Source organism: Acartia tonsa, chromosome 8 (genome assembly GCF_053477335.1).
Source record: "Acartia tonsa isolate MP-2025a chromosome 8, ASM5347733v1, whole genome shotgun sequence".
Taxonomy (NCBI): domain Eukaryota; kingdom Metazoa; phylum Arthropoda; class Copepoda; order Calanoida; family Acartiidae; genus Acartia; species Acartia tonsa.
The window spans coordinates 19,065,153-19,092,461 of record NC_137267.1 but is presented as its reverse complement, the minus strand read 5'-3'; the positions used below and the strand labels follow the sequence as shown (position 1 = coordinate 19,092,461).

The window sequence follows — 27,309 nt, the reverse complement described above, 5'->3', positions numbered from 1 at the left end:
AGGGCGTTTTAAAAATGACTAGATATGATAATAATACGGGCAATTGAAAAATTAAAATAAAAAACAATCCTTACAAGAAAATAAGCTGACCACAGAAACTTTTTCTTCTAATGAAAAAACGTTAAAAGTTTTGCGCTGTGCTAGTTTTGGAAATAATTTTCCTTGCTTTTTTTTATTAGTAAATTTAAATTCAATTTGTGTTTTGCTATTCACAAAGTTATCTTTGCAAACAAACTTAGGTTCAATGTCAGTAGAAATAGTAGAATTTTTAAAATGTTTTTTTTCTTTTCTTTGCTTTTAAGATTAGAAAAAAAGATTATAGTTTATTGAAATTACTAGTGGTTTTGCTCCTTGGCTCTAGTAGTGGGATGAGAGAGGTGAAGTAAAAAGCCTAAAACCATCCCCAAGACATTTATAAGGCTTCCCTGACAGGTACAACCAATTTAGACCAGTTTTTTCTTCAGACAAAAAGAAAGAGGTTATAGAAAAAATATCGACTCTCTAAAGAATCCTCTAGTATGAAATAAAGTATAATTTTAGTATTAATATTCATTTCTCAGTTGAAAAAACCCTTCCATTGCATTAAAGGTATTATATTTCAATTTATTTTATACAACCCTTCTATTTCTGTCTTTATCTTTTTTTAATCCAGATTTTATTTAGAGATTAGATTTAGAATAATTGTATTTGAAAGCTTAGGTAACAGATTAATGTTCTTTATTGTACTTATTTTGTCTAAAACAAGGACGAAAATGTTCATTAATAACAGATTATATTTTATTCTAGTATGGCTTAAAAACCGATTACCATGCGCTGGATTAGAACCGGTTCTCAGCCAAATTAAAAAAGTCATGTATAGCATCGTATTACAAACAATTTTACCAACGAATAATAAATTGAAATTTTAAAATTAATACCAGTTTTAATTTTAGAATTTTATATCCACGAAAAGCTGTCTATAATACGATTCGATAAATGACTATTATAACTATAAAATTATTCTTCCATAATCCCTTAAACTCGTTCTGCCATTGAAAACATTAGGATTCTTAGGGAAGAATAATGAATAAGTTTAGTAGATATCAAATTTTGCCCATTGTCCTTGTATCACGTTTCTATTCTTGCTTTTTCTCCAAAAGATTTATTTGACACATTACAAACTTTCCCGATTTTGTATTACTTTTGAGGAACATGATTCCAGTTACGTCATATTTTTCTTTCCCGAAAAAGGGAAGGGGGGAAGAAAATCTCTTCAAAAGAGATGGGGAAAACCCCCTTTTCTCCCATATCTTTTTTCTTCCCCCCTTCCCTTTTTTTCTTTCCCCCTTCCCTTTTTCGGGAAAGAAAAATATGACGTAACTGGAATCATGTTCCTCAAAAGTAATACAAAATCGGGAAAGTTTGTAATGTGTCGATTTATTTAAACATATCTTTAATAGCATTATTTAGATTTTAGAAAATCTGACAAATAGGAACTTTTATGATTATTGCCAAACTCTTAAGATTAGCAAAAAAAACCTTCTTTCTGTAAACGAAATGCTGTGGCGTTTATAGAAAACTACCAATAGATTTATGATATGACTCATCAACGTTTGTTTATTTTTCCTTGATTCTCAAAACATAAAACATCAATGTTTAAAAATCTTTTTGAATTTTACTGTATTTTTTTAGCTTGTATTGCTTTATTTTTTTTGGCATACTTGTCCTAATGAAATATTTATTAGCTAATTTTATTTTTTGCTATATAATTCGATATCCATTTTTGGCAGTATCTAAATACGCGGATTTAATTTTGGCACATCGTGGATAAAAAGGCTTTATGCGGATAAAAAAGTGCTTTAAAATGTATGTTTTTATAAAACTGTATAATAAAAGTTTAAACAAATTTTTTTTTATAAATTTTTAAAAATTTTATCAAACAATTTTCATAAAATTAAATTATGTTATTAAAAAATTGCATAAATCCTTTAAAACATGGTTATTATATTTTTTTGCTGTAATATTTTACAGGGCAGTTTACAGCCTGTTAAAACTTTAAAATTGCTTTAAATTTAACAACTTTCTTACGTAATGTAAAATTTAAATAAAAAGTGTTAAAACGGCAATTTAACAGTTTTACTTTATTAAGATGTTAATAGCATAATTTAGTAATTTTCGCCTTTTTAATTCTGTAACAGGATTTATATCTGTTTTTTCATTCCTTAAGTTTCAATTTTTAAAATGACTAAAAATCTAATGAATTATTTATTAATAATGTTATACTTTAAGATTTCTTTATATTTTCTTACTGTACAAAACTTTACTGTTCTTTCTCATAAAAGATTTTGTTATTTATTTGTTATCGCTGTGCTACTTAGAGACATAATATCCTTGCTTATACATCATTTTGGATGTTATTACCCTTGTTTAAAAAATTCTGCAAAGTAACAAATGACTACAAATTTAATTATTATAATGAAAAGGCATAAATCTTGTTATGAATTTATAATTAAAGAAAGAAAGGCAATTATAAATAAATATTGCCTATTAAAGATTTTGCGCGCAAAAAAAATATTCAGAGATTTATGGGCAGAATTGACAAGGATATAATGTTCTTGATTATCACAGCTTAATTTTTATATATTTATTAATTTCTGTAGATTACAATTAGTGGTTTGAAACGTTCGGACAGTCAACTAAATGAACCAACCAATCAAAATTCTATGTCCCATAGGTTATTAAGCCAACGAATAAGAAAATGTTATTTTAAGACTTTGGGGACTAGTGTAATAAACAGCACACAGTTAAGTGTAGTTTGCGTCAGTTAAAGAGAAGCTACGCTTCTAAAACATAAAAAAAAAGATAATAAGTAGCTCCGCAACTTTGAAATAAGGATGATATAAATTACTTGGAAAAGCGTAGTTCTGGTTTTGAATGCTAATTTGTTCGCGCTACAAGTCATAAATATCTGCTCTTCATAAAGCAATATCGTAAATTTTTAAATACCCAATTAATGTTAGAGTGGACAAATTTCTTATATGTTAAAGAATTTTCAAAATAAATTCTACGTTTTATTTTAAAGATTTTTTTAAGCTTGTCCTAAATAGGAAGATACAGAAATTGTCATGTGTGACGTCATAAAAATACGTCTAAAAAGAAAGTATGGGAAGAGAAGAGGGAAAGGAAACCCCTGAAAGAGATGGATTTAAACGTATTTTATATGACGTCACACATGACAATTTTCGTATCTCCCCCCTAATAGAAAAACAAAGTTCTAGATTGAACGTGACATATAATCCGGGTGGAGAGAGGAGACATTGGTCTTTAAATTACACTGGTACCAAAAGTCATAAAAAAATGTTAGCTTATTCGTTGGCTTAATATCTTTTCCCTTAAGATCCCTGTTTTAAATAGATAGTATCGTAAACATTCTTTTTGGTGTTAAGAATTTTCACAGCGTTTTGGTTATGCTAAAAGTTGAGTTATGTTTGTAAAATGCATTAACAAGAACATTAATGTTCACGAGTACAACAGCCACAAGTCATTCTTTTGCAAAGTTAATTGAAAAAGGACAGCCATGTCAGATAGTAGCGTAGCAATGACTGTTGATGAGACGCGTCTTAGTTGTTAAGTAACTTCGCTACTGACATTATTATTTTATTTTTTTATGGTTTTTCAAAGATTATAAAACTTTATAAATTAAAACCAGGGATCTTAAGGAATAACACAATATCTTTGAGTCAACGAATAAGAGAGCATGTTTATAAAACGTTGGGTACCAGTCTATTTTAAATTACAATGCTCTTCTCTGCCTACTTTAAAAAACTTGAAAGCATTCGTGAGCCGAGCCTTTTAAACATTCGTAAAACCTTTTTTCAGTGGGTCATTTAAAGAACAATACTATAAAACATTAACGGATTAAAATTTTTAAACTTTTTTCTCGTATTCATTCGAAACCGATTCTAATCCTGTTGATTAGAACCGGTTCTCATCCATACGAGAACTATGTCTAGAATCGTATTATATCCAGTTTTCTACGAGGCCTAACTTTACTGTTAGCTCTTACATCGTTCAATAACTTTACTTTATTGTTACAGACGTAACTTTTTGGCTTCTTTTAAAGAAATTAAGCATAAGCTAAACTATTTGAGTGTCCTTTTAAGATATTTGCAGAATTCTTTCAGAAAAATTCTGGTCAAGGATTTATAAATATCTTTGTTATTTAAAACTTGATGGTCCATTCACAACTTAAAACACCTTTTGTTGTGCAATGGAAATTTCATCACACATTTTTTGGTTGTTAGAAAAATAGCCTTAAACCATTCAAAGCTGACTTGAAAAGTATATTTCAACCAGAACATCTGTTTCGAGATCTTTTGCTTCATACAAAATAAAACCACGCTAAGTTTTCTTTGTTCCCCGTAGAATTTATATTACAACCAAAAAATATAAACCTATCTAAATCTAACTGATATATTAAATTTCAGGAGGAGTGTATGATAGCCCCCTGGCCACCGACTACTATGTCAGACAGTTTGGATTCATGTTTGGTGGCGGCAGAAGTGGACTTTTAGGACTTAAAGCCATGCAGGTATTATCAATAAACCTCTACCATTGCCGTTTAAAGGATGTAGAATATACGTTGATATTATGACAGGAGAAATATTGTCGTCAATAAATGTTGCAATTTCCCCTCGCTGTTATTGGTTAAGCCGTTTATACACTAAGAGGAGGGGAAATGGGGTAAAGGAGTGGTATGGGGGAGATTGTTATGTTAGCCAGCTACAGAAATCCCTTTATTAACATGAAAATGTGGTGTAAGATCCCAGTAGTCATAAATCCATAGTTTAGACGTATTTTAGGCATAATCAATCAATTAATATAATGCAGGCTTTGAATTTTCTATAATGCTTAGATTCATTTTAAGAGTTCTGTTATTTTACTTTAGTTTATGTATGTTTATATGAAAGAAAACGTCCTAGTATTTAGTAAAGCTACTCTATAGTTAAATACGGAATCACCGACTTCAATTGTATTTTAAAGACTTAAAAAGTTTAAAACTAAGTTGGCAATCTAAATGTAAGATATATCTATAATTTACTCTAAATTAAATCCAATTGAAATGTAAATAGATTTTTTTACCAAATCTTGGACATACTAGTCCTTGTATTAATTATAGTGACGTGTCACTCAATAAATCAGCCAGCCACTAAAGAATTTAACGGAAACGCGTATTTTTAACATGAATCAATCAATCATTAAGAAATTATAATTAAGCACTTAATAGACTAGGTAATTAGCCCGTCATACTAGACCTTAGATGTCCATAAAAAACAGCATAGATTTGACTTTTATTTCGTAAATAATTTTATTTAATATTATTTATATCCTATTTTATAAAATACTACGATTTTTGTCTGACTAATAAAATGATTGAGTAATCCTTTATAGGGAAGCTTCACATAGGTCAGGGGGTGGTTTTAGGCTATTATATTCGTAGATTTAGTACTTGGGATGGTTTTAGGCTATTTTTCTGTCCCTTATATACCCATTTGAATACAGAGTTTCCTAGATGCTAGGGGTGCAGCCACCAGTATATGGAGGAAATAATCAGCGAATTAAAAAAAATACTTCCATCTATAAAATACTGAAACTTTTAATTTTAATTTTAACATATTTTAATAATTTATTTCTTATGTGTTGCTTTGTATTACCACAGCACCAAGGTCGCGGCTAAACTGCCACTATTCTGAAGCATAATTTTAACAGGGAGGGAGGGGACATTGGACTGTAAATTACACCGGTACCCAAAGTATTATAACCACGATATCTTGTAGTTGGCTTAACATTTTTAGGTACTTTTTTTGTTTAATTCTACACTAGTAGTGTCTGAACTTTCAAACCTAAGGGGTAATTTTGTTTATCACCATTGGAGATTGTATATCAATTTATCATCTTATGGCTTATCCCTTAAGATCCCTAAACCCTTTGCTTTGATATAACAATGTAATTTATATATTTTTAATGGGTCTTTATCTATAAACTCTATGTATAAAATACTAATTCAAATAAGAATTCGCAAGAAATAATAACTACTTCTAAAGATACCGCTCTTTCATTTCAAAACATTTATACAGAAAAACCAATAAAATTTTCAAAGTTAGCAAAAGCTTAAATTCCTATTCTTTCATTTCATACAATAGCTGAAAGCCGACTCTAATCCAGCTGAATGGAAATGGAAAGACCAACATTATAATCGATATATTATTACTTGGATGTCGCAACAGATTTTTATGTACTGTAATAAATTGATATTTACAACAATACCCCCCATACACCCCCTTTACCCCATCCCCTTTCCTCCTACTGGATGAACGAACTAGCCAATAACAACCTAAATTGACGACCAATTTCTCCTGTCAATATATCCACGTATTCTATATCCATTATTAGAATGGATGGTTATTATGTCGATGCTTTTAACTCTAGCTCATGTAAGGACATTCTCTTCATACAATAATAAGAAATATAAATTTAATTGCAAATTTAAAACATATTTTACTGAAGGCAAAATTGCAAGAAAATTAAGTATGACAATATAATGAGATGATTGCTAGTAGCAATTTAAATGTCTTTTGGTAATGTACCCCATTCTAAAATAGACATTCTCCAGTTTGATTAGGATCTACAAAGACTTTGTCGGTCTTATAATAATAAAATACATATTAGTTATTAATAGTCAGCTTTCCGCGGATATTAAAATTAAAACTGGTTTAAATTTTTATGATTTTTATTTTAACATTCGTGGAAAATTGTTTTTAATACGATGCTATACATAATTTTTCATTATGGTTGAGAACCGGTTCTTATCCAACGGATATTAGTCGGTTTTGAAGCCATACTGGAAAAGTTATTTTATTGCTTGTATTGCAAATAATAAGTGTTTTCCCTCAGAAAGCATTGTTGAGCTTAGAACCACCACCCCCCCTCTTTTTGAAATGAATTGAAATCATGGAAGGATGTTTTTAATTATTTGTTTATTACTTTAGGTCATAATGAGTTGGGTATTAGGTAGCCCCATAAGTTTAGGGACCCTCAGGCTTTCGACATAGAATTTATTTCACAAAACATGGCGAAATGGGTGTTTTAGGGGTGAGTGCTAAGGCACTTTGAGGGTAAGCACCATTAGGTTTATGGAAAAATTAATTAAGACGCCAACATGTCGTTTTATTTTTGCTATGAAAGGAAGTTTCACATATGATTAAACATTTTCCTATCCTTTTATACTTGTTATCCTATTAGCTAAGTATTAAGGTTTTTTTTTGTCTGTAGATTAAGATTTCAATAACTACTATATTGATTTAGATATCCATTTTATGGAAGCTTCTTATAGGCCCTTAGATGGTTTTAGGCTATTTGATTCTTATATCTAAGTTTGGTCATAGGCTTTTTTCCTACTTTCCTTATTCCTTACTCCTTCGGATACATAGCTTCTAGATGCTAGGGTTGTAGCCGCTATTAAGCTTAAAAAATAAAAGAACCTAAGTCAATAATTAAGAGTATAAAATTATAGATTTAATAAATGATTACTGCATTGGCTACGTAATCATAATTATTTTTTAAAGCATTCTTATTACAAAGTATCTGGTTTCATAGGACAAATTAGTCCTAGAAGTTCCAAAAACCCTGTTCTGAAAAAGTAGGGTATCGACGTCAATTATTTTAAAATTGTCAGAGCAATCTATTGAAAGTGTTCTTGATTTTTTGACATAATTTTCCTTGTTTGATTGAAGAAAAAAAAGTTTTTTATATTGTATATACAGTGGCGTACATAGTGTTATGCCAGGAAGATGAAGCCTTTCCACTTTCACTTCTAAAGGGGATGTATATATTAATCTAACCCCCTCTCCCCTTCTGCACGCTTTTGATTGTATGATTGGTTACCCAACAGATTTATTTAATGCCCTATAATACCTTTATATGGACTAGTGTGGCCGAAAGTAAAAACCAATATAAACAAGCATAATTCCATCTTATGATTCCTCTAAATATCTCTATTGACGTATCTAGTTAGAAGGTATCTAAACTATTTCTAATCATATCCCGTGATGCTATAAAGATAATTGCAAACAAAAAACTAGGATAACTACTATACTGAATTGTGCAGCTATGGCTGTTTTGTGAATTTCTTCAGGGGGGACATTGGACTGTTTTATAACACTAGTCCCCAATGTTCTATTATAACGTTTCTTATTCGTTGGCTTAACAACTTTCGGGACTTTTATTGAATTCTTATTGGTTGGTTTATTAAGTAGAGTGTCCAAACGTTTTAGCCACTAATTATAATCTACAGAAGTGGTAATTTTGTGTAACATTATTGGAATGTACATCAATATATTTGCCATTGTATCATCCCTTTAGACCACTGGGATTTTTTTGGCAAAGTGTTAAAATAAATTCAACCATGTCTGATTTGAATAATTTATCATGTTCCCTAATGCTATAGACTATAATAATTTGACTATTTAAACGTACGGACGCACAATATTTTATAATAGCTGCGCTACAAAAAATTTAAATATATGCAGAAGAATAAATGGTATAAAACCACCCACTTTGTAGCCTTCACAATGACACTTTACAGATAGGCATAGTTGGCCTAAGCCTTGTTTAAATATTTGGCATTAATGCGTTTTTTTAGTAGCGAAACAACTTTATAATTTCCTTTGTAAGTTCGTCTGTTATGCAATGAAGGAAATCATATTTTTTAGACTGCTATTTAAGATAGACAGATTAAATTTTTGGCGATGATTCGCTGATTGATACTTATCTTTTACAAAGCTTTTGTGTTTTAAATGATTTATAGAATCCTTTTTTTCTTGTACAACTTAACATCTGCTCTGTAACTTACTTTGTCCGTTTGATCATCCATATCATTTTTGTTTATCGCTACTTTGATGTTGTTATCCTTGTTTAATGTAAAATAGAGATTTCATTTTAAAAATATAAGTTAATTATCTTTTTTTTGACCAATAAACAGTTTAAACCCAAATATCAAAATATCGTTTTGAATATAAGATCCAAATTAAAATATAAAATTTTCATTTTTGTGAGGCTCTAAATGTCAACAAAATACAACGTCAGTAAAATTAATAGGACGACGCGAATACAAAACTGTAAAATAAATTAAAATTGGACATTTGACCTTAAAATTGTTTTTCTGTTTCTAAAAAAAAACGATATTCGCCATCTTCCGCTGTTTTTTTTATACTAACCCATAGTCATTTCAAAATATCAATGTTAAAAAACATTATTTTGTTGATACATATAGAATTTTTTAGCTATAATTTTGGTGTCAATGCAGAATCTGTTTAAAGTGTATAAAAAGAAAACAATAACAATAATATGGCTCAATGGTTAAAAATTAGAACTATAACTGCCAAAATTGTAAAGTCTTCATTTAATTGTTCCATAAACTTGTAAAATACTGAAATTTTCCCTAAATCGCAACGATGTTGTCACTGAAAGTGCCTATCGAGCACTAAAACCCTACTCTTATTTTCTAGATTAATTATAAACAGGAGAGAGGGTAGTTATTTTCCTTTGCTTAACCTCTTAAACTCTGCGAGGCTTCCTAGTACCTAATATAACCTAACCTAGTCTAAACTGAAGTAATAAAAAACTAACTAATTTCAATTTATTTAAAATTAGGGGCGATGGGGATTCTGTGTTTGATAAGGCACTTTGGTAACAATTGCCATGTAATAATATTTAAGACAGACTCTTATGGAAATAATTGTTCTTGTTGATGTTATGCATTATTAGTAGGGTTACATGGATATTACATAAAACAAATCATTTCCTTTTTGCTTGATAAATTTTAGGGAAATAGTAAGGTTAGATTCCCTGGAGGTGTTTCCCCTTCTCTTATAAAAAAAAAAATATTTTTAAAAAATAGGGGAGGATCTAAGTGCTTGACAAGCACTTTAAGGGAAACCACTATTATTTTTTTGTACAGATTCAAGATCCTATAAAACCTGAGCAAGCAATGAAAAATAAAGGCATCCATAATTGTAATCCTATAGCAGACACGAATTTAACTGCAATACATTAACAGATAAGCTAAAATTATTACCAATAAAACATTATTACCATCTATGTTTGAATTTGCATTAGGCTTATTTGTCTGTAGATTTTGTAGCACAGCTACTATAGGATTAGGTCATGTCCGACGTTTTGGCAGTTGAGGATTCTGTTTCTGCACAGTTTTTTTTACTACGCCCCTAGAGGCCTCTAGTGCCACTTTAAATGTTTTTTTAAATAATACGTTACCTATCTATGTTGCGTTCAAGTATCCATACGTAAAAAAGTTTCATTTTTTTTTGTGATTTCTCTTGGGAGGGTGGCGGTACTCTCCCCCAAAATAGTTATAAACCTTCCTGGGACCTATGAGAAGCTACCCTGTTACTTTATTATAAGGATTAACAAATCTACTTTAGATTTTTTTAATAGCAAAAAATTTGACATGAAAATAAGATTTAAAAAGATATACTCACTAATAAAATTAAGTATCTTAAAACATACCTTTCACATTTTAAGATTACAACTATTGTTAGTTTAGAACATAAACTTTGTATGCAATTTGTTCTATATTAATTGCTATCCTGAAAAGTTGTTTTTGTTCTGACGCCCACTATAATAATTTCTGTTTGTTTAAAAATAATATTAGACCAAATAATGTTTGACCAATTTAAAACTATGTTTTTATTTTAGATAAGATTTATTTAATAACTTATTAGTATTAAGGATATAGGATCTCTGTAACATATAATTTACAAAACCACTGAGATGTTAGTTTTTTAGTAGATAATGTTGATCCAGGGCAGGTTTAAATCTATTTTACAGACGGTTATGTCAACAAAATGTCAAAGAATACCGCCGTAATTTGATTTGTTGTTGCACAAATCAAAAACGGTCTGATGTATATGGTCAAGTCAGAAATAATGTAAATCACCAAGCGAAATAAATCTAAATTGATATTTGGGTGGCAGATTAAAGGTCGTCAATTTTACGATAATTTACCCCCCAACAACAGATGAAAACAGTTATAGGTTTCGTGGTTTAAAAAAAAATAATTTCGTTGTTGGTATAAGCTTTGGTCAAACACTCTTTTACAAATCTATTAGAAAAACACACCTCTGTAATGGTAGGACTTCAAAATTGTACATTTTTAAATTGTCAACTTAAAAAACGCTCCATATTTTAGAAATTCATAGTTTTTTTTATGAAAATAGAAAATTAGAAATCATAGTATCTATCTGACAATTTTCAAGGACTGTCTAAATAATTTGTTTTAGATTGCCATTTTATTTATTTATTCCAATTGAACATCTAACATGATACATTTTAAGGTGTGCGGTAAAAAAAGTTTATTCCGGATGCGATGTTTTAAAACTAGATTTTTGTTCTTAAAGGTTGGAAAACAAACTATAAGTTTAAATGAGTTAAAAGGGGTCATATTCTACAACTATTCTACAACAGTTTTAAAGTTAGTTGGTTAATATTTCATAGGGAATCGATCCATTGAATAATTGTTTGCAAGATCTTAAAGGAAAATATATTTTTTGCAAATATACTAATCAACATGCAGACAATAAAACCTTGTAAAATTTGGATCTAAAAGCACAATGTGACAGCTAGAAAAATAACTTTTCAATTCAATTGTTAGATTATCTTATCTTTTATTCATCTTTATATTTTTTTCAATTATTCTAAATGAATACTAAAATTTTTAAATAAAATCCTTTTGAAATAACATTAAAAAGGCGTTTCTGTCTATCGAAATGAAATTGAAAAAAAATATTCTTATTTAAATATATGATTTAGATGATATGTAATTTGTCTGCTGTACTTTTAGAGCAATTTTTGTTAATAATCAAAATAATTAGTATATATTAGTTAAAGAGTAGCTGTGTTGCTAATAATTAGGGAGGGATGGCACATCAGATTGTTTGTTTTACTGATACCCAAAGGTTTATAACCAACTCATCTTGGAATTTCGAATTGGTTAATTTATATATCAATTGATCATCCATCGTCTTCTTCCTTAAGATTCCTGGAAATAATATTGAAGTTTCAAATAATCAGTCATCTAGCTATCTACCTATCATAATAAAGTAAGATTTGATTGTCTTTAGCGCAAAAGATAGCATCAACACATTATTATATGTCTATCAAAACTGTTGAGTAGGCATGAAGATTAATTATCTGTCAGTCTCAGTAAGCTACCATTGTTGTTGCACACCATTTGAAAGAGATGCTATCTCAACTATAATAAAACAATATGCTACCAAAAAAGAAAATGATATAATTCGTCAAACGTATAATTAGACCTCAAAAACTCTTTCCTCATATTTTCAACTTTTGAAAAGTGTTTATTATAGCCACTAAGGCCCGAAGAAACCTCTAGCACTGCACAGTAGTGACTTTTGTATGTGGGGTTCTCTTAAACCTTACATAACCAAACCTAACCTATGAACTAAGTTAAGATATTTGCAGAGAGAGAGAGGGGACAATGGGCTGTTTATTCCACTAGTCCTCTAAGTGTCATAATAACGTTTTCTTATTTGTTAGCTTAACAACTTTGGGGACTTAGGATGAATTTGATTGGTTGGTTTATTAAGTTAAGTGTCCAAACGTTTCACCTGTTTATTGTAATCTACAGAAGGGGTAATTTTGTGTCTTAACATTGGGGATGGATATCAATTTATTTGCCATGTCTTATCCCTTATGATCCCTGAGATATTTGTAAGACGAAATAAACTATTGTTTTCTTAAGAACAAGGATGACAACATACATAAAAGCGAAGCACTGAAACGGTAGGACAAACGGCCATTAACACTTATATACTAGTGTCAGAACTGAATAATCAGAATAAAAATGTATAAGAGTCGAAGCAAAATTGTAAGTAAATTTATTGAAAAACTGCTTGATACAGGATAATGTTTATGGACATACTTACATTTATAGGACTCGATTAAAGAGTTGGTTCGCTTATAATATTGTACTTTGTTGTAACAGGAATCAGTATACAAAAAATCAGATCAATCAGATTAATCACATAAAAATTTGGGGTATAGTCATTTCCACGACATCCCTCCATAAGGGGCGATTCTTCGTATTTTTCACAGTAGCTTTTCTCCTATTTCTAGCCCCTACGGGGCCAATTACCTAACCCTGTGGGGCAATCACCTAACACAATATAACCTAACCTAACCTAAAATAACCTATAAAAAGCCATTTTAAAAATACGACTAATCGCTCCTTATGGAGTAAAAGTAAAGTAAAAATAATCAACATGTTTAAAATGTCCTTCTGATAATAAATGATTTTAGAGTTGCTACGCTTTCTAAAATGTACGTAACTACTACAGGAATCACCATGCGAAGGTTGAAATGAATTTTCTAACATATATAAATTAACGAAAAAAGCTATCCGTTCCGGACGGACGGACCGACCCTGATTATAGAAAAGCTTCGCTTCTAAAAACCTTTGTACTGCGTTTTACATTTTTTGATTGCACAATATAAATACGCCACTTTTACATTTAGTTAACTCTTTTCAGCCACGGGATATCAAGTAAATTAAGGACTTGACTTTGAAAAAAAGTGCAACTGTTTTTGAGCTCCTCTGTAATTTATTTGGGTCCTGAAAGTCTTTTTTGCTTAATAAAGATTTTTAAAAAACAAGGATGACAGGATCTAGTATTTACAAAGAAAAAATCCACACATTTTCCTTTGTAAAAAAATTATTATTGTATTTATTAAAGTTGTCAGTATTACATCATATTGGTATTTACCAACTGTAGCACAAAAGATTATCTATGAAATTTATGGCTAATTCTTAAAACATTGAACGACCTTTGTGATTTGTTGGTAATTAGTTGCGCCTGTTTTAGACCAAGGCATTCCCCTATACTCTAACTATTTATGTCGCGCACCTTACATAGCAACAGTAGGAACCACTTTTAGTGTATTTTATTTAAACTTTACAAATTAAAAAGTTCAAAATATAAGAGATATTTTCAATAAAACAGCGCAGCAGCCGCAGCAACAGCCAACCCCAACCTCGCAGCTTATAGATACTAAATAAGTCAGCAGCACAGCTTCTAAAGCCTCCCAATAAGCCTCATTAATCTTGCCTTAAAATCAAATAAGCCTATGATAATATTATCTAACTATTGTTACTATTGTTAATATAATTACAACAATCAAAATCTATGACTTGCCACTTATATTCAAAGAGCAAAACTTTTCTAAAACTTATGTTTAAATTTTTAAAGTCTACTAGTAAGAGGTTTCTATAATTTTAGAATATGGCTTAGAAACCGATTATCTTCCATACTGAAAAATTATGTAACGTATGGTATTGTATGGATTAGAACCGATTATCTTCCATACTGAAAAATTATGTAACGTATGGTATTGTAGACAATTTTCTACGAATTTTAAAAAGAAAAATCATAATATAAATACCAGTTAACAAAGCCGGAATTAATCTCATAATATTTCAGTTTCCTATCCGCGGAAAGCTGTTTATGATACGATGCCATAAATAACTATTAATATACTCTGTCAAATGCTACCGCACTTTTATTAGTATTTAAGTCTACGTTTGTTGGATATTTTCACCCTTGCATTATCTATAATATTCAGCGATAGAGAGAGAGGGGACAATGGGCTGTTTATTACACCAGTACCCAAAGTTTTATTATAACGTTTTCTTATTCATTGGGTAAACAACTTTTGACTTTAAATGAATTTTGTTTGGTTGGTTTATTAAATTGAGTGTCTATAGGTTTCAACCACTAATTGTGATCTACAGAAGGGTTAATTTTTTGTTTAACATTGGTGATGTATATCAATTAGTCGGTCATTGCCTTATCCCTTCAGATCCCTGATGATATTTGTGATTTTAATCGTATTTGTAACCTTACTACCAACAATAGACTCTTTTGTAATATAAATACTAGAGGATTTGTGAGCCAAACAAGGACAATCATGCACAAAAAAGTCAATGAAAATATTTAAATTTTATTGAAATTAAGGGGAAATATAATTGAATCGGGGGGATTAGGATAGGGGGTATATAATGAAAGCAAAGCTAGAGTGGAAGAAAAAACAACATTAGACTTGATTATATATAGAGATGCTTTGCTTATAATATTGTACCTTGTTTTTATAGGAATTAATATTGAATTGGATTATTTTAACATACAAAAATTTGTTGTCAAAAAGTAAAAAAGCAGATTGTTGAAAATGGACATCCGGACTTTCTGATATCGATTAGAGAGTTGCTTTGCTTTCTAAATCGTACCTAATTTACACAGGAATCACCATGCAAAGTTTTAAATCGATAGGACAATTCTAACATGCCTAAATTAACCAAAAAAAACTATGTGTTTCGGACTGACGGATAGACCCTAATTATAGAAAAGCTTCGCTTATATATATCTAGACAGTGACATACAATAAAAGAAAAATAAGAACTGAATAAAGATCGTGATCTGATATTTCTAAATTTAGGTCTGAAGTCAACCATTTTATGTAGTAAGATTCAGGGAGTGAAGGGACATTGAGCTGTTTATTACACTAGTCCCCAAAGTTTTATTACGCGTTGGCTCAACAACTTTGGAAACTTTCATTGAAATTTTATAGGTTGGTTCATTATGCGTTTCAACTATTAATTTTAATCCACAGAAGGTATGATTTTATGTTTAATCATTGCCTTTGTAATAATCAATTTATAGGCCATTGTCTTATCCCTTTAGATCCCTGAATAAGATGTTATTACAAAGTTGTCAAAATTTGTTGCAACAAAAATATTAAACAAAAAAGTCTTTTAATTTTGGGGCTCACAAATGTTTGGGGTATTTTGAGGAGTGGGGAGTATATTGCACAAAAATACAGACGTAGCTTCCCTAATCCTTATAATAAAGATAAAGAAAAAGGATTTCTGTCTTTCTGTGTGTACCGAAGAATTTCGCTAACCACTGAACCGATATGGTTTTCCTTTACAGGGTAGCTTCTTGGAAGGTTTATATCTATTTTAGGGGAGGTTACGACCACCCTCCATAGAAAAATCGTCCGTAGAAAATGCCATCCCAATTTTTAAGAAAAACTTTTTATTTTTAAAATTACAATTAAAAATGGGGGATCTACTTCCCTCCCCCTCTCAAGGGCCCTTAGAGGCCTCTAGGGGCGTAGCCACTAGAATTTATTGAAATAATATCTGTGTTAGCTATTTTGGCTAAATTGTTAGAAACAAATGGTGTATAATTACAGAACAATAAAAACTGATATTTTGCCAGATTTCAATTTTAAATGAATTAAAATTGATGAAATTTAAAAACAATGATTAATGCTTTTTTAAAAATATTCTATAAGTTTGAATATATATGTCTTGTTGACAAATTTGCTACCTAAACCCTACATGATATGATATAATTTATGGGACTTGAATTTTTATGAACCATTAAAATATCAACTTCTTAAATCTAGCTTAAATAATAAATATATTAGATATAGATTACAATTTATAAAATTAAAAATATAAATTAACTCTATAAATATCTTTTAAATAAGGCATTGGTTTAATAAGCAGTCCTAATCCTTATGTAAAAAAATGTCTGTGAGTCTGTTTGTGCTGAAAGTTTATGCTAACCACTGGATCAAATGGGCTTTTCTCAACAATTTAAAGGACTTTTTTTAGGGGGAGGTTTACCCTCCCCCCTTAAAACTAAACGTTTAGGTTTTTTGCTAACTCTCCACCAATAAAAAATTTATGAAAAACCTTCATTTTGATATAGGATAGAAAAATAGATAAGACAATATAAGACAAAAAGATAAATCTCATACCTTAACTATCTTTTCTTCGCTTTGATTACCTTAATTGTCAATGCAACAACGTTTAATCATAATTTTTTTCAAATTTGTCTGAATTAAATGGAGCCTCTATTTAACTTTAGTTGGCCATAAACATAATTAAATATTTTTAATTGTTATGATTCTTAAGAATTTGTTAAGTTATTTATGCATTTTATCTGTGTTAAATAAAATCAACACCAGAGATAGGAAAAAGAAAAAGGATAAATCTTCGCTCTGTAAGTTTTGTCTGTTCCACAAGATCTTCTAAACATTTTGATGCTTTTTGTAGTGCCTTTAAAAAATGTCTTTATACTGGCCTACAATTGGTCAATTAAATGTATACTTGCCTTTCATTGGTAATTTAGTCTGTGCATTGGTCTATCATTGATCATTTGTTCTGTTTGACGTCATTTTTTTAGGCACTATAGAGAACTTAATACATTTCGTATTTGTCAAGTGCACACTTTTTTTTGAGAAACATAGGTCTGAAACCCTCAGTAGAAAATATTAACCCCTTCCCAAATTCGATATCCTATAATATAAAGTAGTAAGGTTTTTTTGTCTGTTCTTTAAGATTTCTATAACTAATGAACCGATTGGGTTTTCCATTTCAGGGATGCTTCACATAGGTCCTGGGATGGGTTTAGGCTAATTTGTATTTGAGATTCAAGTCTTGAATATTTTTCTATCTTTCCTTTGAGGCGCACCCGCTAGTTTTAATATATTTTGCTATTAAATAATATGTAATAAATATGTTGTTGTGTGTAAATACTCTGCCTGGTAGGCCATAACTTTATGCTTTGATTCAATATTTGGCTTCATCAAATATTGGGAGCTGATTCTAAAAGATATTTTATTGTTTATTTATGTCTAAAATACAACAATTAGATAGGAAAGTTTTTTCTTCCTGTAGATTTCAGGGCGTGGAATTTTTGAATTATTTCTTGTTTTTTTAAAATAAATCAAAAATACAATAAAACTAAATGAAACTAATAAAACCAAATTTAAAAAAAGCCTACTTCTTGTGAATAATAAAGCCCAAAGAAAGCCCATTGTTTTATTGTTTATTTTAGGGAGCGCAGCTACTCTATAATGACGGTAACCTACATGTTGACAAATGGATTTTTCGTATAGTCAAATGTCATATTTAGCTGGTTTTTTAAAAAGCTGTAATTTTAACATTAATCTGAACAGTTTAGGTTAATTTATTTTCACTGTGAATATAATGTTCCTTGTTTATCAACTAAATGTATTTAACGTCTGGCCACACTTTTTACAGCTTCTTATTAGGGTTTATGACGATATAAAAGAAACCCCATAAAAGTTTGGGTTTTATTTATTTTGACTTCTTGCAGAATATTTCTAATGAATTTTCATTATTTGGTCTTATATGTTTTTCAAAGCCTGTATGTGATTTTCAGTTGTCATTGTGTTGTAGAGGGATGGGGTTAACACTTAGCAGAATTGACGACCTTTTTTTTGCCCCCCCCAAATATTACTTAGATTTATTTCGCTTGTTAGCTATACCATATTCCTGATATCGAAAATACTGTAATTTTGAATAAATTTGTTTTGATAGAATTGCGTCTTCGTCTGCTGTATACTTTCTTGAAGTGTAGAAATGTCATGATTTGATCAATTTAGTCCTTATTATCACAGATACTTTAAACAGATTAGCACCATGAAAAAATCATTTAATGTTTTAGGACAAACCAGATTGGCATTGATTTTTCTACTTTTTATCTTATAAGATTTATTTTAAAACAGACGTATGGACAATAACATACGGATGGACAGGCAGACGGACAGACAGACGGACAGACAAACTGACAGACATACATACAGACAAACGGACAGTTAGACAGACAGACAGGCTGACAGATATTTTGAATAATAATGTATCTTCGGTACTAAAATAATTGTCTGCCTTCTTTTACATTGTCCGAAAAAACTAGTTAAAAGTTGAAAAAAAGTGGTCTAGCTAGCCTAATAGATTAGAAACGAACTAAATCATTTAAATCCAATGTTTTACTTTACTTTGTTGCTGCTTTAGATTAGGATTTAATTTTAGATTTGACTCGCTTCAAAATGTTATGTTTAAAAGGAGATTTACAAATAATAACGTCGGTGTGGCGGTGCCCTAGAAAACATAAATCTATCTGCGTATTTGGAGCAGAGCTATTATGTAACTCTCATACATTACTTATAAAAAAGTACAGTGAGGATTACTGATGTTAAAAGCGAATCTCTTCAACATTTAGGGTCGGCCTTTTAACTGATGGCTTTTATAGTTCATTAATTCATCTTAGAATTTAACATTCCTATAATAGTTATATATTTTTTAGTAACCGTAGCAACTCTATATTCAATATAATCAAAGTCCGTATGTTTATCACATAGTGGGTCATTTTTTAATAGTAATTCAATCGACGAAAAGACACAATATTATAAGCGAAGCATCTCTTTACTCAAGTCTTTAAAAGCAAATATATCCTTATAAATTTTATCTGTTTATCTGTCTGTCTGTGAGTCCGTTCGTCCGTCTGTCTGTATGTCTTTTTAGAATTTACGCAATTTTGGAATATATTTAATATTTATGCATTTGTTTTGATTTGTTCAGCTTCGCATTTATGGATGAAATTTGTATTGTCATCCTTGTTATTTTCAGCTGACACGAAGAAAAACATACAAATAAAACCAAGCCCAAGAAACATAAAGTTATTAATCATTTAATCAAACCTAAAGAATTGTTACAAACTAATTACAATATCATGAGTTTTTAATTGGGTACAAACAAAAAATTGCTCAATATCCACATCATTATTTTGATACGTCAACACCAATCCCCCCCCCTCCCCCCAAAGGAATTTTTACTTACATTGTTCGATTACAAATGAAGCTTTTTATAGTGCCTATAAAAATGACGTCATACCTGCCTTCCATTTGTCAATGAAAATGTATACTGGCCTGCCATAGCTAATTTAGTCTGTTTATTGGCCTATGATTGGTCATTTATATTGTATGACGTAATTATTTTTATAGGCACTCTGAATAGCTTCAATACAAATTCATTTTAGGGGACGGAGGCCTTCGTGGCTAAAAAAAATGGTTTTATTCTAAAAATTGTACATTCTTATATCCACGGAAAGCTGTTTGATACGATGCAATAAATAAACTATTCTCTATACAATTTTAGAGAGATATGAATCAAATATATGGTAAAATACGATTTCATAAATTTCACACCGTGTGGAGGGGGGGGGGGGGGGGGGTAGGTGAATTTTCACACAAAAGTTCCTTTCAATCTTTTGAGCAGTTTTACCCTACCAGTTCTTTATATCATCATAATTAACTTTTTATCTTATTAGTTGATCAAAACAATTTTTGCAAATATCTAGAGGTAATTAGTTAAATAACAGTGTTTTTTGTTGCATTTTTAAAAGTAAAGTAATTAAAAAATAGTTTTACTTCTATAATGAATCCTTTAAAATATTAAAACATCTTAATCTAGTGACTGCGCCCCTAGCATCTAGGGGAAGATTAAAAAAACCTAAATCTGTCTAAAACTTAAATCTAAAGATGAAGAATCCTATCTAAAACTATCTCGGGACCCATATGAAGCTTCTCTTGATTTGAAGAGAAAGACTAAACTACATAACTTTTGTTTCACTTTTGAGGAAGACGACGATTCTTTTTTCTCCCATCTCTTTTGAAGAGATTTTTTTCCCCGGCCCCTTCCCTTTTTCTTTTCCGAAATGTATATGACGTCACAGGAATCGTCTTCCTCAAAAGTGACACAAAAGTTATGTAGTTTAGTCTTTCTCGATTTGAAAACTTGATCGATTCAGTGTTTAGTGTGATCTTTAACAAACAAAAAACCTTACTACTTTATATTATAGGATTTAGTATTTCTTAGAGGAGGAAAATTGTAAGAAAAATATCAAATATATAATCTGAAGTCCTAATTTTAACACAACAAACTAGATTATTTTTGTAAAATCATTTTGTCATGGTACTTACATAAGTCTCATAACAATGGTTATTACTAAATAAGGTTTTTTGGTGTTTTAATTTAAATTTTTTAAAAATACTTAATGTTTAATACATTTAAAGATAGTAAAAATCAAATTAAGCTTCGTATAAAAATCCATTTTTTAAATTTTATTTTTCAACTTTTGTGAAGGAAGTCTTCATGTATCTTAGAAAATAATTTTTAAGACAAAAGTTAAAATTTGGGCAACAAAAAGTACTGAATATTTAAAGAATAATAGTTATTTATCGCATCGCATTATAGACAGCTTTCCGCGGATATCAAAATGAAAATTATAAGATTTAAATTAGTTTTGTTACCTCCGAGGGGCCGAAGGCCCGGGATAACAAAACTGGTATTAATTTTATGATTTTTATTTTATACTCGTGGAAAATTGTCTGCAATACTATGCTATACATAGTTTTTCGGCATGGCTGAGAACCGGTTCTAATCCAACGGAATTAATCGGGTCGAAGCCATACTGGAAAATGTATGACTAAAAATACCAAAAGTAATAATAGGCAATAGAAGAATTGTATATCAATAAAAGGCATACTTATTTTTAGCAGTGAAGCTACTCTATAACTTGAATCTTACTACTATCTAAAAGTTATATAATATTTGCGATATGTGAAATGTAAAGGCTTACTTCTCTATACTTCTCTATACTTCTCTATGTTGTAAAAAGTTTAAATCCTAAGAAGTTTTTTTTTATGATTATTTCTTTTGAAGACAAGAAACCTCTTGCTTTAGCTTACTGCTTTTTATTTGAATATAAAGATATTTTGTTGGCCATTCAAGTTGAAATCTTTCTTTGTACCAAAAATCCCCCGCTGTGAAGACTTTAAAACAGTACATATATTTTTGAAGCTGAGCTTACAATTTTTTCAATCATTTATTTCTTTTAACTATGAGTGTAGCTAATCAAAACTTTATGTTGCGCTCATTTTTTTAACAATTCATAAATTCAGCAGGGATCTTAGGGGATAAGACAATAGGTGGTAACTTGATGTATTGTGCATCCCCTATTGCGATAAAAAAATGTAGAGCGAAATTATTTGGAAACTGAAAAATTTTACCAATAAATTTAGATTTAATAAAAAATCCCCTACGTATTAAATCCAATTAGAACGGGTTTTTCAAACTTTTGGCACCAGTATGTGACACTTTTTATAGTGCCTATAAGAAATTATACTCCATAGTGGCCTACCATTGGTCAATTAAAATGTATATTGGCCTGCAATTAGTAATTAAGTGTTTGGTGTATCATTGGTATTGTATGACGTCTATTTTTTAAAGGCACTATAAAGAGCTTCGTTCTATGTCCACTTTATTACTGCTATACTGCGAATTTAAACAATAATTAAAATTTTTCGCAATAATTATTTAAGAAATTTCAATGATATAAAATCGACGATTAGAAGATGATTTCTATTTATATGAGAGCTATTTGTTCTTGTTGTATTTAACTCTAGGGATTTAAAGGGATAAGAAAATATCCGATAAATTGAGGTATATCCCCAATGATGATACACAAAATACCTTTTTTGTAGATTACAATTATTTGTTGAAACCTTTGGACACTCAAATCAATTATTTAACCAATCAAAATTTAGTATAAGTCCCCTAAGTTATCCAGCCAAAGAATAAGAAACGTTATTATAAAACTTTGGGGACTTGTGTAATAAACAGACCAATGTCCCCTCCTTCCCTGATTTGACTCCCTGCTATGAAATAGTTTAACCACATGAGGGGCAATCTATTAAATTTTTATATCAATTCAGACGTTTTTAAACCAATTAAAAGCTATTAAAATTTATTATTTTTTTCTCCTTTTGAAAGTAAATATGAAAAATAATAGCATAATTTGAAAGTCATTCTCGCCAGTAAAAAATAAAGTTTATTGTTTTATGGTTTTGAATTTCATTTTACTCATTATAAGAGTAAGTAAAAAGGATTATTCTATCAAATAAAGTAGTAGGGGTTTTTTACTGAAGCTTAAGATTTCAATAACTACTGAACTGATTGAGTTTTCATTTTTAGGGAGGCTTCACATAGGTACCAGGACGTTTTAAGGCTATTTTATTTTTAGATTTAAACATTAGAATGGCTAAAGCTACTTTTCTGTCTCTTTTTATTCCTACGAATACAGAACCCCTAGATTCTAGGGGCGCAGCTGCTAGTTAATCTAATAAAGAAATAAGACATGTCCTTCCTAGTGTTTAATTTTAAACAAGGTATACATTTAATTTTTATGAAAAAAAATTGCTTTTATGACGCAGTTGATAAAATAGTTCTTGTTTCGAATGATTATTAATCCCTAGTGCAACTCATTAACGTTCTAGATGTCGTAATAAACATTGATATTAATGCACATTTATTTCAACAAGCGATATCAAGTTAGAAAACACTATTAATTCAAATTCTTTGAATTTCTTGATCAATATTTTCTCTATCAAAAAGGTGTCTAAAACCCACCCCCCCCGAAAAAAAAAAAAAAATAATGTAACATTCTGATTTGGGTAGCACAAACCTATTGGTGTAAAGTTAGAAATAATCTTAATACATTTATTTTAGAAATTTAGTTAAATCACTGCAACAAAAACTTTTATCCATTATATTGGAAAAAAAACCAAAAAATAGAAGGGCATATGTTTTTATCTTTATCTTTCATTAACCTACGCCGAGTAAATTTAGTTATTTTAGTTTATGCCCTATTTGTCTACACTGCTACAAATTGGCATAAAAATAATACAGACTTTAGAAATTAAAAGAATGTTGACAACCCTGCCCAAATTAAATTCTAGATTTGCATAATCAGCAAATCAATCAGCTCAGTTTTTTGCAAGCCTCAGGTTTGTTACGCGCGCCAAATAGGGAGGTGACAAAAAAATAGATTTTTTGAATTCAACACAAATGTTCTCAAAAATCAATGTTATGTTTCTAAGTATTAAAAATGTTTATAGGAATGGTGTGTACACTGTACATTACTGGAAGCCAAATGTACACCACACCAATTAAAATTGTATTTCATATATGTTACTTAAAAAACTATTCTGTACTTGTTATCCTTATACTAAAGTAACAGGATGTCTGTTTGTCTGTGTGTTTTTACCGAAGGATCTCGCTAACCGCTGAACCGATATGATTCTCCTTTACAGAGTAGCTTCTCATAGATCCCGGGAAGGTTTATGACTTTTGGGGGGGGAGGATACCACCACCCTCCCAAGATAAATCACAAAAAATCGAATTTTTTTTACCTAAAGAGACTTGAACTCAACATTGCAAGGTATCGTAGAGACTTGAAAGCAACATCGATAGATATCGTATTGTTAAAAAAACTTTCAATTTTGTAAGACCACTGTACGATGAAAATAATCTAATAATAGTCTCATGCAATCAGAGGCGTATTCAGATCTATATTGAAAGGGGGTTATCTTACCATCTTTATCACGACCTTCAAAGAAAAGATTAATTATAGATTTTAATAAAGCTCACTCATTCACAATGGAATGAAATTGGTTCGAAACGGGTGAGCTAGAATGTATGAAAACATCATTAACAAGCAGTAAGAAAAGTTGAATATAATTTAAATTGGAAAACTTAATTTTGACAATGGTTTAGGATAGAGAAAAGATTTAGAAATGCATTTAAATATGTAATAAGGTTGAAAATAATTACAATTTACTTTTATCTCAAAAAAATGTTCAGATTTGATATAGTCTTTTTCCCTACCTCTGTCTGTCTGGCTGTTTGTCACTCTCTCTCTCTCTCTCTCTCTCTCTCTCTCTCTCTCTCTCTCTCTCTCTCTCTCTCTCTCTCTTTCTCTCTCTCTCGCTTTCTTTCTCTCTCTGTAGCTCTCTATTATTCTTTTTTTCAGAGCTTTAAATAAATGCTCGTAAAATTACATAGTTCCTTGCTACGCTACTAAAACAAATTTTTTCCTGTTTTATTTTTTGCATTGCAATGGTCCGTAAACAATATTATTGCGCGTTCACATTTCGTTTACAAATAATTTATATTACGTTTTCTTTTCAATGCTTATAAAATTTAATTTTTGTGCAATTTTACTTGATATATAATAAATTATGTTATCCAAAAAAGCGAAGAAAAAAGTAATATGTTACATATTGATAAAATGACAGAAAAGTCATGCTGATATTATCACAATAAATAAATAAATAATAGCTCACTCGACAGCTCATACATTTTATAGCTTTGAATTTTCAATAGCTTCCAATAAAAAAGAAAGACATAAACCATATCTATCATTTTGGGAAAGATTTGATAAATAAGTATCTAATATAAATAAGTCTATTAAAAAGAACTTGTAAAATAGGAAAGAATCTACATTTTAGGTCTATTAAAATTTCTTGAAACCTGCATACTAACTCCATCTATTATCTTTGGAGAGTACTAATAAGATGTACAAGTTCCCTACCTACGCCTACTTAAAACCTGTACACTAACTCCATCTATTATTTTAGGAGAGTACTAATAAGATGTACAAGTTCTCTACATACGCCTACTTAAAACCTGTATACTAACTCTATCTATTATTTTAGAAGAGTACTAATAAGATGTACAAGTTCCCTACCTACGCCTACTTGAAACCTGTATACTAACTCCATCTTTTATTTTAGGAGAGTACAAATAAGATGTACAAGTTCCCCACATACGCCTACTTGAAGCCTGTATACCAGCCCCAACCTATTGCACCCAAGGTAATCCTATTATATAAAGTAGTAAGTGTTTTTGTCTGAAGCTCAATATCTCAATAACTACTAAACTGATTAGATTCTCCATTTTCGGTAAGCTTCTCATAGGGCCTTTTATGGATTTAGGCAAATTTAACTCTCAGATTTAGATTTTGGGGTCATCTTAAGCTTTTTATGCCCCTATCTGTCCCTTGAATACACAGCCCTTAGATGCTAGGGGCATAACCGCTAGTAGTTTATAATTGTAAAAAGGGAATACAGCAAATCACTTTTATGCTAAATTAACAATAAATTTCACACACAATAATCATAGTTAGAAAATCAACTCATCGTCAATTGTCAAATCCCTGAAACCTGTCTCCACATTCTACATATTTGTTAACAAGTCAAATAGTAATGATTTAATACTTCTTTCAGAGCATGGAGCTTGCCCCCCTGGTTATGGAATCCAAGTCATCCAAACCCACAGTTTTCAACAGATTCATGGCCGTACCTTGAACAGCTGATTACAATCAATCAATCAATCATTAGTTTTCCCGCCATATTGTGAAAAATCAAAATGGCGGCCACTATGCATTGTAAATAGAAGACTACATAATGTATAAAGTTAATATTTAGCTGATTATCAAGTACGGTCACATATGCTGTGCCATTTATATGTAAAAATAGGGGAAAATGCAATTGAAAATTGAAGAAAAACAAGAACAACTATGTGCAGGATGGGTGAGAAGAATTTTCAAAGGAAACTGCTCTGTTGTGAACCAAAAATAACTGCCAGCGATATTAAGTATGTATTTTGTATAAATATTACTATATGATAGAGTTCATTTTGTAATGTGTATGTACAATAAACAAATAAAGCTTTAATTAGTCAATCTTTATTTAAAATGCACTTTTCTTGGGAGTAGCAATGCTACTCTATAATTATGGTTTATTCGTACTTTGTCTTTACCGCAAAATATTAAATTGCATACTATAGTAGGTATTAAATTAAGTTTACAAGATAAACTTTGGCTTGCTTTATCAAAAAGTATTCTTTCATAATTCAATTAAGTGTGCGTTTTTGTTTATTTCTATATCAAATATATAAAATAATCAAGTTTGATTAGACCTTGCACTACATATATCTGGTTATTCCTATTTAAATAGCATAAATGTAAACTAAAACTTATGTTAACAAGGATGACAACATCCATAAAAGCGAAGCACTGAAACGGTAGGACAAACGGACGTTAACACTTGTATAGTTTCAGTACTGAATAATCCTAATATAAATGTATAAGAGTCAAAGCAAAATTGTGAGTAAATTTGTGAAAAAAATGCTTGATACAGGATAATGTTTATGGACATACTTACATTTTTAGGACTTGATTATAGAGTTGCTTCGTTTATTACATTATACTTTGTTGTCCCAGGAATCAATATACCAAAAATAAGATCAATCGGATAATTAGATCACATAAAAATTTGATGTTGAAAAAGCAAAAAAATCATCATGTTTAAAATGGACGTACGGACATTTTAGTAATGATTATAGAGTTGCTACGCTTTCTAAATCGTACCTAACTGCTACCGTACCATGCAAAATTTGAAATCGATAGGACAATTCTAACATGCTTAAATTCACGAAAAAAGCTATCCGTTACGGACGGACGG

General features: G+C 30.1%; 1 protein-coding gene across 1 annotated transcript in view; it reads left to right on the top strand.

Moving 5' to 3' along the window:
* The window catches only part of LOC145326175 (uncharacterized), a 75,265-nt gene extending 48,737 nt beyond the window's left edge, over positions 1–26,528 (top strand). The window contains exons 3-5 of the mRNA XM_080169324.1: positions 4,467–4,570; positions 25,579–25,659; positions 26,071–26,528. Coding sequence (XP_080025450.1) covers positions 4,467–4,570; positions 25,579–25,659; positions 26,071–26,151 — 266 coding nt within the window. The 3' untranslated portion in view covers positions 26,152–26,528. The remainder of the gene's footprint in view (positions 1–4,466; positions 4,571–25,578; positions 25,660–26,070) is intronic.
* Positions 26,529–27,309: the final 781 nt, after the last annotated feature.